The sequence below is a fragment of the Vigna umbellata genome, chromosome 3 (assembly GCF_029865625.1).
Source record: "Vigna umbellata cultivar VRB3 chromosome 3, Vumbellata_1.0, whole genome shotgun sequence".
Classification (NCBI taxonomy): domain Eukaryota; kingdom Viridiplantae; phylum Streptophyta; class Magnoliopsida; order Fabales; family Fabaceae; genus Vigna; species Vigna umbellata.
In genome coordinates, this window is record NC_142167.1 from 40,743,939 (window position 1) to 40,758,861 (window position 14,923).

General features: G+C 35.9%; 1 protein-coding gene across 1 annotated transcript; it reads left to right on the forward strand.

Annotated features, from left to right (window-relative positions):
• The first annotated feature begins 3,497 nt into the window (after positions 1 to 3,497).
• On the forward strand, positions 3,498 to 14,382 carry LOC124833322 (putative LRR receptor-like serine/threonine-protein kinase At1g53430). The gene is made up of 24 exons (XM_047307777.2): positions 3,498 to 3,761; positions 7,188 to 7,368; positions 7,573 to 7,644; positions 7,833 to 7,904; positions 8,122 to 8,193; positions 8,284 to 8,355; positions 8,487 to 8,558; positions 8,651 to 8,722; positions 9,096 to 9,167; positions 9,290 to 9,361; positions 9,449 to 9,520; positions 10,216 to 10,287; positions 10,409 to 10,474; positions 10,592 to 10,651; positions 10,731 to 10,775; positions 10,865 to 10,911; positions 11,324 to 11,694; positions 11,834 to 12,029; positions 12,115 to 12,252; positions 12,484 to 12,596; positions 12,717 to 12,927; positions 13,033 to 13,270; positions 13,534 to 13,684; positions 13,814 to 14,382. The coding sequence occupies exons 1-24, from the start codon at positions 3,668 to 3,670 to the stop codon at positions 14,207 to 14,209; spliced, it is 3,027 nt and encodes a 1,008-aa protein (XP_047163733.2). The 5' UTR covers positions 3,498 to 3,667; the 3' UTR covers positions 14,210 to 14,382.
• Positions 14,383 to 14,923: the final 541 nt, after the last annotated feature.

Sequence of the window (14,923 nt, forward strand, 5' to 3'; positions counted from 1 at the left end):
AAAGACGCCATCAAAAACGTCCTTCTCGATGTCGAAACCCAGGGCGTACGGTTCCGAAATACCGGCCAGAAGGGACGCTTGCCGAAGGGCTTTGTTAAAACCTTCCTCATGCTCAAAGACAATAGTCGCCTCGAGCTCGACAACCCTCTCATTGGCCTTAGTCAGCTCACCCTTGGCCTTTGTCAGATCATTGGTCAGAGCCCGATTCGCCTTGTGGAGCTCGGCCTCAGACTTCTGTTGGCAGGAAATCTTAACCTTTAGTTGACTACACTCCCCCAGTAATTGCTCATGATCGCCCCGGGCGACTGCCAGACGGTCGTTGGCTTCAGCGACCTCCTTCTTCGACCTCTCAAGATCGGCTTCCAGCTGCTCGATCTTTTTGTCGTACTCGTCTTGATTCAGGAGCAGCTGCTCCATCGCTGATTGGAGGGAAGACGAGTTCTTTTTCTCCGCCAGTAGCTCGGTGCGCAACTCCTCCACCCCCGGACGAACGGCAGACTCCTTCAAGTACCAAGCCAGGGAGGCCGCCCGAGTCGACATCTCGAACATGGCATTAGTCAGCTCCACCTCAGAAAGAGGTTCAATCAGCGCCCGCTGAGAGGAGCTCATGTGGAACTTCGTCCGGTTGCTCATGCTAAAGGCCGGACTAAATATGCCGCCCAGCAGGGGCATCACGGACACCCTCTCCTTGTCCTTCCCTTTCTCTTTATCCTTGCGGGCTCTCTTAGACGCCGACTGCGATGATGAGCCTTCCCTCTCCTTGCGGCCCTCAACCGCAGGATCCTTCCTTTTGCGCACCAAAGGGGCTCTAGAAGTAGTGGTCGCCTCGGAAGCAGGATCAACCCGAACAGCTGCAGGATCAGTAGGAGAATCCGGACCCGACCCCCGGCCTCCAGACGTAGTACCCCCAGCTTTTTCAAATTGGGGGGCTTGCTGCGTCTGCGTAGGGCGCACTGCGGGAAGGCGTCCGCCCGAGGATCCCAAGGGCGGAGGACAGGGTACGTTCGGCGCAACTTTCGGCCGGGCGGAGGATGAGCTGGCTCCACCCCGCTTTCGGGAAGTTAGGAAGTTGGATTGACGGGGAGCAGGAGTCGTCATAACTTCTGGAAAAAACAAACATTCAGAAACGTTAAGATCAGTGTACTAAATACAAACAAACTCAACATGAAAATACCATACCGAACGCCTTTTGTCCACAATCCTCAAGACTAAGGCATTCGACCAAGTGACCGGCGGAAATCCGGCGGGGGAGGGCATTGATGGTGCGTACGACCTCTAAGTCGATTGGACTCAACGCTCCCACAGGGGACGCCTTTATTCTCCGGGGCTCCCTCGTCCAGTAAAAAGGGAACAACGGTTCCCCCTCGCCATCATGGAATTCATGGCGGCCGGCGGCATCGATTATTATTTTAAAATAGTGGTGCTTGAAGTTCTTAAACGAATCCGAAAATGGGCGGAAGAGGACCCTTTCCCGGACGGAGGTGAAGGACACCTAACCGCCAGTGGGGGGCGGCCGGACTTCGAAATAGTGAAAGAAGACAGGAATCGTGGGAGTGACGCCCACGGCCAGGCACATAGCCAAGAATGCTTGAACGACCGCCCAAGAGTTAGGATGCAGTTGTGCAGGAGCCACGTTAACCTCCCGAAGGACGACCATTTGAAACTTGGTAAAGGGCACCCGGACGAAGAGATGGGTAAAGAAATTCACATACATATAGAAGAAATCGTCCGGGCTTGACCTCTTCTCGTAGAAAACTCTTTCGTTTCTCATGCTAACTCCCGCCCGGATCAATCGTGAGTCCTCTATATCCCGGACGATGTGCGTACGGTTGACCCTCCACTCCAAATCCTTCCGGGAGCCATACGCGGAAGCATACAGGCCGGGGATGTAGGGAGCCCATTCAGATACCACTACCCCGTGACCGTCCGGCTCGTAAGGAGAACCCTCTACCCGGACACCGCCCTGGAGCAAGAAGAGATGCACCCCATGAAATATCCGATCGCCCGCCGCACTCGACGCCCCCGGAGCCGGCCTCGAGAACTCAACAGCCTCATGCAGGAAGCAAGAAGAAGTCGAACTGGGAGAATCGCCGCTGCTCCTTGTCGACCCCCCCGGACTCCGCCCGATGACTCAGAACCAGAAGACTCAGTATGGGCAACGACCATTTATTACCTGAGGGAAAAAGAATTTGAAATCTTGTATGAAACGGAGAGGTGAAAATGACACCGTTCCCATCCGCTATTTATAGAAAAATTTAGGTCACCGTTGAAGGCATACGGGCCGTCCAGATCCAACGCAATCAACGCCCCAGATTCAAGGACTTTTTCCCTTCCGCCAATGTGGATGCACCACGTGTTTTCCCGCCAAAAGTCCAAACTAAAAGGCCCACCAGATCCGGCCCAACCACGAATTGTTAGCCCACGCCGCGCATCATTCGAAGTCCTACGCGCACTACATGCACTAGGGCTTGGGGGGCTTGTGTACCAGAAGGGACCGGCCGCCGTACGGAAGGACATCCACGTCATGGGATTGCTAGACGGACCGGCCGCCCGTGTTACCGTATGAGACGTAGGAGATTACCCTTCTACTTATTGGTAGGAAGGACCGGGTACTGAAATGGGCGTCCGCCCGTTTACCCGTGATCACTATGGTGAAATGTTCTGACAGGGCGGACATCCGTGCACCCGTACCCAAGACTCAACAGAAGCCGGCCGCCCAGGCCGCGGACCCATCAAGATCGGTCGCCCTTGAAGATAAGACAGGTGAGGACGGCCGGCCAACGTATTAATCACCTTGGTTTAAGGTAAGTAGGGTTTAAAAGCTATTTGGGCTAAATTGGGCCGTGATTAACTTTTCACTAATCCCAAGCCCACGGCAAAAACTATAAATACAGATCCAAGGTGAGTGGTAGGTTGGTTGCATTCATTGCACATTTATTACTGTCTGAGAAAAACGCCTTAGCTCTCAACTGACTTTGACATCGAAGAATCTTTTACAGATCTTCCACCGGCGAACTGAAAAGTGGACGCAGAAGATTCGACGTACGGAAGACGAGAAACGACTGACGTGGAAACGTGAGACCCACATAGCCCCTCACATCCGAAACCCATTCTATTTTTTAATTTTCTTCTATCAGTTATCTATGTTTTAATTTTATTTTTTATTTGATTGTTTTCATTCAATCAACCTATATTCTTTTTCACTTTTCTAATTTCTCTTTATTTCCTTTTTCCAAAGCAGAGCAGAAAAGCTTCATGAGAATTTCTAAGTACGGACAGTGTCGTGAAGAGTGAAAAGTAAAAAGTTGGAAAAGATTGGGTAGCCGCCTCTCTGCCCGACATGCAGGAACCGTAGCATCAAAATTTATGTCTCAACCAAATGCCGTGTGTTGACTGTGGATTAAGTCATCTCACCCAAATTTAAAACCAATAATGTTACTTACTTGTACCTTTTTAATTACTTTCATCTTTTTTTCTTCTCCTTCACTTTAGCCAATGTTCTATCTGCTGTTGGTAAAAAAAATATCTCAATTTTCAAGGCCTATTTTAAACAAACAAACAGACACAAACAACCAGAAATACAAATCCTACTAACAACTGTTGTTTTCTCAGCCTGTGGACGGTTCTGTCTCAAACCCAACGAATTTCGAAGCTTTCAGACAGCAACATGCGGTTAATCCATGTTCTTCTGTTAGGGCTTTTGGCTTTGAATTGCGTTCAAGTTTTTGAATCCAATGCTCAACTCATACCACAAGATGAAGGTACGCTTCCACGCTTTTGTTCTGAACTTTGTAGTGCAGTTATATCAACAACAAAAAGAACTCTTCTGAAACTTTTCATGATTAGCCTGTGATTAACCACCCTTCTAACCGTTCTCACTTTTGCATTAGACCAAAATACAAAGAAATTATGAAAAACACTTTAATTTCCGAATGAAGAAGTTGGGTTTCTGATGAGAATTCAGTGTTCTGCATCATTGTTCACTTTATACTTAGAATTGAACACCAGGTGCTTGTGCTGCTGTTTCTTTCAGTAACTTCCTTCTTTAGAGAACTTTTAAAACTCTGTTTTTCCTATCTGGGTACTTTTGATGATTGTCCATGGATTTTTCTCAGGTTTTATATCTTATATCATCAAATTCAATTCAATTTTTTTCAAACTTCTGATGATAATCATTTCAATTTTTGTTTTCATGTTATCATATCAAGTTTGGGTTTTTCTTGATCACTCAATAGGAAGGTTTTGGTGCTCTGCTAGACGACACCCTTTGATTGACACATCCATGTGAGAGATGACAACGTTTTGAAAATTAAATGACAAGGGTGGAGGACCACTACTTGTCTTCATGATCATGAATTATTTTTTAATGTTTTAGATAAGACCAATGCTTATGATTTAGTCAATAAATTCAAAATAAATTATGTTCAGAAGCTACTAATTATATATACACCCTTGAAAGCAATGTTTTAAGACATTTTGGAAAAGCATTTTGCATTGACATGTGCAGGTCATAAATTTTGAATTTGGAACCAAATTTTCATCTTAACTATTGTTATCACTATGTTAATATGACACTTTAGGACAAAAAAGGTTAATGAGAATTTATTGAATATAACAACTACCGAGTGAAGATAGTTCAACATCATTAATGGCAAAAACAGAGGAAAAATAATGGCTCTGCTTTCACATGCTACATGTTACAGCCCATACGTTCTGGTACCGATAATTTGTTTCTGCTGTTTTTCATCTTACACATCATTGGAAATTGGTTGAATAAAAAAATTGTTAATGTCTTAACACATTTTTCATTTTTATGAAAAATTAAAATACATATAACACAATTTTACCTTAAAGTAACTCTAAACAGAAAATAAAAAACATCTAAAACAGAGAAGTGTCTGTATATAAAAAGGAACGTAGTTCATTAGAAATGAATTTTAGTTATTACAAAAGCTTATTTTAAAAACATTATAAACTCTAAGTCAATATATTCTTTTTCATCTAACATGAGATTACTCTTTTTTAAGTAACTATAAATAATGTTTTTCTGCATATATAATTTAATATTAAAGAGTTTAATAATTGTCTCCTGTTAGTGTCAACTTTTTATGTTAACAAATAATTAGAAATCATCATACTTGAAAGTTAATTATTGTATAGTTAATAAACTTAATATGTGTAAGAATTTAAATAAGAGTATAGACTTATTTTACTTGTTGTGCATAACTTATATATTCTCTCTATATTAAGTTTGTTAGTATATAACTCATTAAAGGCCTTATTATAAAGGAGTTTCAAAAACTATGATGGAGGTCATATTACAAGTTAAAAATAAGCTTTTTTTAGAGTTGACATTTTGTAAAGTCTAACACAGTTTGTCTCTTTCCATATTTTTATGTTTCAAGAAGCAATCATTTTAATTTTTATTATTTATACTTACTTTTATAAAACTTCATTTTCTAATTGATCAGTATAAAAGTTCTAATATGAAACAAGTTTTGAAATAAACCGATAAGTGAAGTTAGAGTTTTAAAAAGCATAGAATTTAATGTAATTTATTATTTATACAAAACTTAAGTATAAATGTTTAAGAAAAACAATACATAAGAACAAACCAGAAATCTATATTCTTAAAAATTTAGGTAGAAGGTGATGTTAAATGGGGAATTTTTTCTTTAGAAAATTGTTGTGAATAACGGATAGAAAAAAGTAAAAATTATATAAAATAATTTTTAATTTTAGAAATTTAGATTTTTGCATGTAGGCTTGTGTAATAGTATTTCTGAATTAAGGTTGATTCGTTTGCATCACTACTATTGGATAATCTTAACTACTTTTTTGACTATGCTGTTTCTGAAAACAATGGACATGGTAAGATTCGATGCATTGTATGCAAAATTTGGCATACATTCAAGATAAAGAAAACCAAAACCATGCATATTTATGATTCTGATTTTGACATGAGAAAGAGCCATGCACATAGTCTTTGAATGAAAATTAAATTTTTCTTATATTCTATTGCCCACCATATGTGACTTGACCTGATTCAAAATCTAAGAAATAAAAAAAGGAAGTTTGTTAATTGCTGTATTTGGTGAAGTAATTTTTTTTTTGTTGAATTCTAGAATCTAAAGTGTTTAATTTAATGCCCTGGATCTTTACAGCTCTCAATTTTTTGACCAAATTAATAGTTGAATCAGACATCTAAGTAATTGTTAACACATGCAATTATTATAAAATTATAAGAACATTTAAATGTTTTGAGAAATTAAAAGTTCTGTGAAGCTTTTTGACTTTAAGAATTCAAGTTTTCATCGTCAGAGAGTTGAAATATGATTTATTCAATATCTAGAATTTACCAAAAATGACTTGATTCAAGATAGTATTTAGAAATATGTTAAAGATTTCCTTAAAAACTATGTTCAGATTAACGTTTGATTTGTCATCAGTAAGATACTTCATATTATTGTTCATAGTTGAATCAATTAGTAAACAATTTTCGTAGTTGACCATTGAGCTTTGAAAATGCCTCTGAAGTGATGGACCAACTAATTTTTTTTTACAAGTAAATTATGTTAGAAAAAAAAAGTATAATCGAAACTAAATATCGATATTTTATATATATATATATATATATATATATATATATATATATATATATATAAATTTATTTACTAAATTTTAAAATTAATTTTATTAATATGATTTAAATTTTAAAAATATATTGTTTTAAATTTTTTAAATTGTTTATTCTTTTATTGTTTAAAGCACGTCAAAATGCCTTATTGGTTTTGAAATAAGATTAAATCAAACCTAAAAAATTTCAGTCGTTTAAAATACTAAACCCATTACATATTTATTAATTATTCCAAGTGAGCTTTTACTTTTTATACTTCCATGGTACTGGGAAATTTAAAAAATATCACTTTATGCAATTTCTTCATAAAAAAAATTCGAAAAGTTTTTAAATTCGGTTTAAAGAGAGTAGATAAATAAATTACAAAATCTATCATCAACATGCGTGAGATCAAAATAAAACTACCGATTTCTAATTTATGCAATTTGTTGAGGGGAAAAAATGGCTGTTTGTGTTTTTAAGCGTTTTACTAATTCTTGGAATGTGTAAAAAATTCAATTGTTGGAAAAAATGGTTACGGCTAATGCATTGCCTTGTGTTTGTGTTGCAGTGAAAGTACTCCAAACAATATCTGATAAGCTAGAAAACTTGAACTGGACAGTTACAGAGCGTTCCTGCACAGAGAATGAAGGGTTTAATGGCAAGATGAATATAAACGGTGGTGACATTCAGAGAAATGTCACATGCGATTGCAACTTCCAAAATAACACAGTTTGCCATGTTGATAACATGTACGTATTTTTATAGCTACTTTGCCAATAAAATAGTATAGTTAAGTTGTGCGTTTTAATTTACAGTATAGCAGATTCTGGCTAAACTTTACCTAATATGCACATTTTTTAATGATTTATATAAATAAATTCATTGAATGTTATTTCTTTAATTAATTACGTGTTTGTTTATGAGATACTAATACCGTTGTTTGGCCATGCTAGCTTTCTCAAGGGTCAAAATATATCTGGAGTTTTTCCCAGTGAATTTGGAAATCTCACCCATCTGAAAGTGCTGTAAGTTTGTAAATATTATTTTGTTTGTTTCTTATGTGTGGTCTTGAATGTTGTCACTTTCTGACAATCTTGATTATATCCTGGTAGCACAATATGTTGATTAACATGAAAATGCATTTTAGATGAACTGTTGTATTTGTTTATGTGAATGCCAATAATTATTGTTAGAATTTCTATGCCTTGTGCAGTGATCTTTCCCGCAACTATCTCAACGGCTCGCTTCCAAAAAGTTTTCCTCCCAACTCTTCGCTGATCAATTTGTTAGTCTTCCATGCCCTTGATTTTGTGTTAATTGTTATTCATGACTCTCTCTCCTAAAAGTCTAAGCAGTCTAAAAATGGTTTTATATATAACAATTTCTTAACTCATAAACATTTTTTGATGTCTAGGGTTCACTTAATTTTGCATATTTGGCTTTCATTATTTTCTATGTTTTCTTACTGCAATGACCAATGTCCAATTGTTACTGTGGCTCAGGTCCCTTCTGGGAAACCGACTAAGTGGTCAAATTCCCACAGAAATTGGTGATATTGCTGGTCTGCAGGAACTGTAAGTGCTGGAAAATTTGGATTTTTTACATTGAAAAGTGGTATTGGAAGTTGAATACTTGAATGATGATAATGGCATTTGTTTTTATAGGGTCTTGGAATGTAACCAACTTGAAGGACCACTTCCTCCTAGTCTTGGAAATTTGAGCAATTTGACGAGACTGTAAGACTCTTTCATTCGAGCCATTTTCGTTTTATGTATATAATCAATTTTCATCATTCACTTCTCTGTGCACCAACTGTTTGTTTTTATTTTTCTCAAGCGTTTTTTAATAGTTTATACAAATTTTGCAGGCTTCTTTCTGCAAATAATTTCACAGGGACCATACCAGAAACATTTAGCGAACTTCGAAATCTGACTGATTTGTGAGTGACAAACTGATACAGTTGTTCCTTTTTTCGTTTTTTACTTTCATATCTCTGTTAAATCTTAAAATTATTCTTTGCATTTTCTGCAGTAGGATAGATGGAAGCAGTTTATCCGGACCAATACCCAGTTTCATTGGGAACTGGACCCAACTTGACAGACTGTGAGTGCACATTTAGAACAATTCATTACTATTTTCTTGTTTGGTAGTAGGAAAAAAAATTTGATATTCTATATCATGCTTAGTGTAAGATTTAAATGTTGCCCCATTAGTACAATTCAGTTATAGATGATGTTAGTTAATTGAATTAAAAGAAGGTAAGTAGTCAAGATCCCATGATATTCTCATCAAACTTGATATAAAAGGTTATAAAGAACAAAACGTAAATCTACTAAGAAATAAATGCATCATGAGATAGATACCCTTTGGTTTCTTGTTAGATTTCTTTCCAGCGTGTATTTAATCTCTGTTAAACTTTTGCAATCAGTAATTCTTGCAAAGAAAATGGTCTAATTAACCTATATGTTTTTGTTAGGGATTTGCAGGGAACAAATATGGAAGGCCCAATTCCTTCCACTATATCTCAGTTGAAACTTTTGACTGAATTGTGAGTACTAGCTTCTTTCTGGAATATTCCTGAATTGGGGCATTTTATCTCAGGAAATTATTGTGCAATGATTTGGATCATAATAACATTTCCCTTTTCATTGATGAACATTTCTGTATCAGGAGAATAACTGATTTGAAAGGACCAACTATGGATTTTCCTGATCTGGAGGAGTTGAAAAACTTGGAACGACTGTGAGTTCAAACATTTTCAACTACTTATGTTAAGAACTTTAAGATTCATTTGGGCTTTCAACGAAGGTGTTCATTTCTGTGACTCAGGGCATTAAGAAATTGCTTAATCACGGGTCGTATTCCAGATTACTTCAGTGAAATGACAAGTTTAACTACTTTGTAAGTTCCATCAATGGTCAGCTCAAGTTTATTTCTGGCACCATCATGAATAGTTAAAGCTTGTGTTTGGTATTATATTATTTTAAAAAATAACAATACTCATAAATTTCTAAATTCCAGTGTCTTCTAAAATTGTCTATTCAAACTATATCTTTTGTGCATTTTAAATTCCCTTCTAAAAATTCTCCATCCAAACACAATATTATTATTTTCTATTCGTTTCATTTCCACAACATCAAATATTTGAAGAGACAATAGCGTTTTGTGCTGTTAAACTCTTTTTTATTTCTGGTGCCAATTTGTTTCAAAGGATTACTTTCATTAGAAATTGTTCATGTATTACTTACATACAAATTGTTAAATGATTTCCCATTATTTGTTGTGAAATAAATCTATCGGCTGTCTTTGTCACTAATTTTATATCCTGTTTTCGGGTGGTTGTGGTAATGCTTTTCAAGTTTGTTTTTAACACTATTGAACTAATTCGTCACTTTGAGGAAAAAAAGGTTATCTATCCTAAGAACAATTTTTTTTGCATAACCATGGTGTGATAGGTACTAATCATTTTGGTAGGAGTAATTTCTGGAACATAAAATCCATAATATTGTTATCCTGTGTGTATGTGTTTTCACATGGGACAGAAATTTTGTTCTTTAGATTCGATATCAGCTGTAACTATCTTATTTGTCTTGCAGGGACCTAAGCTTCAACATGTTAACTGGTCAAGTCCCAGAAGCAATACAAAATATGGAAAAGCTAGATTTCTTGTAAGTGAAGATTTGATTTCCTTACCAGAAGATTAGACAAAAAAGTGTCATATATCTTATAATCAGATAGTACTTTAATACCTGACAAATTGGTTGCTTTTTATTTATTGATTTAATGCAGGTTTCTGACTAATAATTCTCTGAGTGGAGAAATTCAGGACTGGATACTGAGCTTCAAAGAAAACATGTTAGCATATTTCTTTATCTTGGTTTCTCGAATGGCATAATTTAAAAGCTTTACTGAATTACACCCTATACTATCAGTGATACAATGATACAAAAATTACCATATGTCCACTTTCAGAGATTTATCTTACAACAATTTTACCAAGTCTTCTGCATCTAGCTGTCAGCTCTCGGATGTGTAAGGTTTTCTCTGTCTAGCAATATATAAGTATTTCTTTCAGCTATGTGAATGGTAACCTTTTACTATTACTGAACAGGAACTTGGCTTCAAGCCATTCTTCTTCAGCGGTGACTACAGCTTCGTAAGTTTTTTTGTTTTTCTTTTTACATTTCTACTTGATTTATCACCATTCTATCATACCTGTTAAAATTAACTGTATTCATTTTGTAGAACTTTTTGTTTGAAGAGGAATCTTCCTTGTGCAGGAGAACCCCAGTGTGAGTCTTGCTGAGACAAAACAAAAATGTTTGGCTTAGTACTGTTATTTTTCGAATTTGGTCCCATTTTTTTTTTTGTGAATTGCAATATAATTCATCTTTTAACTTATTATTCAATATTTAATAGAAATATAACTTGGCAGTACAAGTTACAACAGACTGCAGCATTAATATTTTTGTTAATATTCAATGTCAAAATGTTGGATGAGCCAAAATTACACAATTAAAATAATGTAAGATCAAATTGAATTGGCCAAAATAATGGGGACCAAATTCAAGAAATGACGATAATAAGGGAGCTAAAAGTGCAAATTAAGCTAAAATGTTTCCATACACCACCATAATTTTGTGAAAAAAGATTTTTGATGTTTCTGTTTGGAGTAACTTTTGAGATTTTCCTACGTCTTTGCAGATAAGTCATTGTTCATAAACTGTGGAGGAGCTGAGGGGGAGTTTGAAGGCAATAACTATGTAGGTGACCTCAGCCGAAATGGCATTTCAAACTTTGATCTTAGAAATGATGAACATTGGGCCTATAGCAGCACAGGAGTATTTATGGGAAACAATGATGCAGATTTTGTAGCAGAAAATACATTTTCTTTGAATATTAGTGGCCCAGAATATTACCAAAACGCTCGCCTTTCTCCTATGTCGCTTAACTACTATGGCTTTTGTTTGCGAAACGGACAATATAAAGTGAAGCTCCATTTTGCTGAGATAATGTATACTGATGATCAAACTTTTAGAAGTTTAGGAAGGCGCATATTTGATGTTTCAGTTCAAGTGAGTGCTGAAGCAATATATTTAGTTGCTTTGTTTTGCTCGTTTCTTACATCTTTCGTCATCTATCCTATCTGGTATATGAATAAAATAGCAGTGCTGAACTAAAGGTAGAGACAATTTCGATGATGCATCTTCACAGGGTGTTAGATATTTGAAAGACTTTAACATTGCGGAAGAGGCTGGTGGAGTTGGAAAGGGCATCACTAGGGAATATGATGTTGATGTTGATGATGGTACCTTGGAAATCCACTTATACTGGGCAGGGAAAGGAACTACTTCCATTCCTGATAGAGGTGTATATGGACCTCTGATATCTGCTATTGAGATGATACCGAGTGAGTTTTTTTTTTTCTTATTATTAGTTATTCTTTCAAGTATCATGCCATGTTCGGTCCTGTAAGCATTTGTACTTTGTTGTAGACTTTGAGAATCCTTCGAAAGGGCTGTCTGCTGGAGTCATTGTTGGAATTGTTGCTGCATCATGTGGGCTTGTCATATTGATACTGGTTGTCCTTTGGAAGATGGGTCTTCTTTGTAGGAAAGATACAACGGATAAAGGTAAGACTCGAAGCCAAAATATAAATACCTCTTGTAAGTTGCCTTTTGTTAATAAAAGAATATTTACAGGACATAATATATCCATATATTTTAATTTAATACATTAAATTTATAGTAAAGATCCACAAAAGTGGGAAATTTTAAGGAAAATGTAGATTTAGGTTCGTTATTGTTGCAGTTGGTTTTTCTCCTACTGTGCTTCTCTTTTCATTTATCAATTCCTTGTTGCAGAACTTCTAGATATGAAAACGGGCTACTACAGCTTAAGACAAATTAAAGCAGCTACTAATAATTTTGACCCTGCAAATAAGATAGGTGAAGGAGGATTTGGGCCTGTATACAAGGTAACTAACATAATCATCTGATATAATCAGTATATGATTTCAAAACATTTGGGGCATGGCACTTATCCCACAACACTATTGTACATGGAACATGATACTGATGGAATGGTTGAATCACAGGGTGTGCTGCCAGACGGTGATGTGATTGCTGTTAAGCAGCTCTCCTCCAAATCAAAGCAGGGGAACCGAGAATTTGTCAATGAAATTGGAATGATATCTGCTTTGCAACATCCTAATCTGGTGAAGCTATATGGCTGTTGCATTGAAGGCAACCAGTTGCTACTGATATACGAATACATGGAGAACAACAGTCTTGCTCGTGCACTTTTTGGTAAATTTCTTACACGTATACTGTGAGTTTTTGTATGTGTTTCTACTTCAAAATTAATATATTAATGAACAAAATCTTCTTTCCTTCCCCCCAAATTTTCTGTAGGTGGAGAAGAAGTGAAGCTACACTTAGACTGGCCTACAAGAATGAAGATCTGTGTGGGGATAGCAAGGGGATTGGCTTATCTTCACGAAGAATCAAGGTTGAAAATAGTACACAGGGACATTAAGGCAACCAATGTCTTACTTGACAGGGAACTGAATGCCAAGATCTCTGACTTTGGTTTGGCTAAGCTTGATGAAGAAGAAAATACTCATATCAGTACACGCATAGCTGGAACAATGTTAGTAGTACTGCACCACATCCATTAGCTTGAATTCATGATTAAGATCATACATAATGAGTATGTTTTATTAGTAGCATAATCAATCAAGAGTCCAAGACTTGGTTCATAATGAGTTCATATTTGATTATTAATTTTATTAACATAAACAACTGGCTTGCACTTCTGTCCACAATTTTTCTCCTGCATGTCAAGTTAGTATCAAGCTTATGTTTCATTGTTTTGTGAAGTTACTGACTATTGGTTACTACTTGTCTTGACAGTGGTTACATGGCTCCAGAATATGCTATGAGGGGCTATTTGACTGATAAAGCAGATGTATATAGCTTTGGAGTTGTAGCTTTAGAGATTGTTAGTGGAAAAAGCAACACGAAATACAGACCAAAGGAAGAGTTTGTATACCTTCTAGATTGGGTAAGTTGAAAAACCAGAAGCAATCTGAGACCATTTGGATTGAATATTATTTGTTAAATTGAAGGATAAATTACTCTTTGTTCTTTTCTTTTTTGCTTTACAATTAATCTTATGTTATTTGCTACATAGGCTTATGTTCTCCAAGAGCAGGGAAACCTTCTGGAATTGGTGGATCCAAGTCTTGGTTCAAATTACTCTCAAGAGGAAGCCATGAGAATGCTGAGCTTGGCACTGTTGTGCACCAATCCTTCTCCCACTCTTAGACCAACCATGTCTTCTGTTGTGAGAATGCTTGAAGGAAAAATTCCAATCCAAGCACCTATAATCAAGCGCAGTGAGAACAACCAAGATTTAAGATTTAAAGCTTTTGAGTTGCTATCACAAGACAGCCAAACTCATGTTTCATCTGCGTACTCTCAAGAAAGTATGAAGCAAGAAAACAAATCCGAAGATGGACCATGGCTTGACTCCTCCCTATATCTTCAAACTGGAGATGGTCATTCTTCAAGCAGTAAACTAATCTAAGAGCACACCATGCGAAAATTTGTTAAAAGCTTATAGAGGACTACTCGAATTAAGTTCTAGTTCATTTTTGAAGTATATAAACTGAAGGTACAGAGTGATATATATAGCATGTACAATCTATCATTTATAACAATATATAATGGTTCCTCTACCATTAATTTTTTTTCCTATAACTATTTTTTTTTAAGTATAAGACATATAAGTGCTAACTTTCTTACAATAGTTCCATTTTTTATAATTTTTAATTTTTTAAACTGTTTCAGTAAACTTTTATCTATTAATAATTCAATATAAATAGTGAAGACCAATTAAAACATTTTTTTTCTATTTTTATAATTTCTTAATTATAACATTTGATAATAATGTTTTTTATGTTTTAAAAAAGAGAACTGAGGACTATGATATTACTCTTGTTTTGCTAACTAGACTTCGTGATCAATAATAAATGTATATTAAAAAAATAGGGTAAATAGTTGCGTCTAATAAATATTGATATATTTCATTTTAATTATAATAAGATAAAAAATTTACAATCTTAATATAAAAGCTTAGTTTTATTAATTTTGTTTTTAAATAATTAAACACATGTATAACCTTTACTAATTGGCACCGCACTTGTTCATCAATATTAAATGCAATTAGTATTGAAAGAACCACCACTAAATGTTTTAAATCTACAAAACAACAAAGAAAAAAAAGATTTTTTCCAAAGTG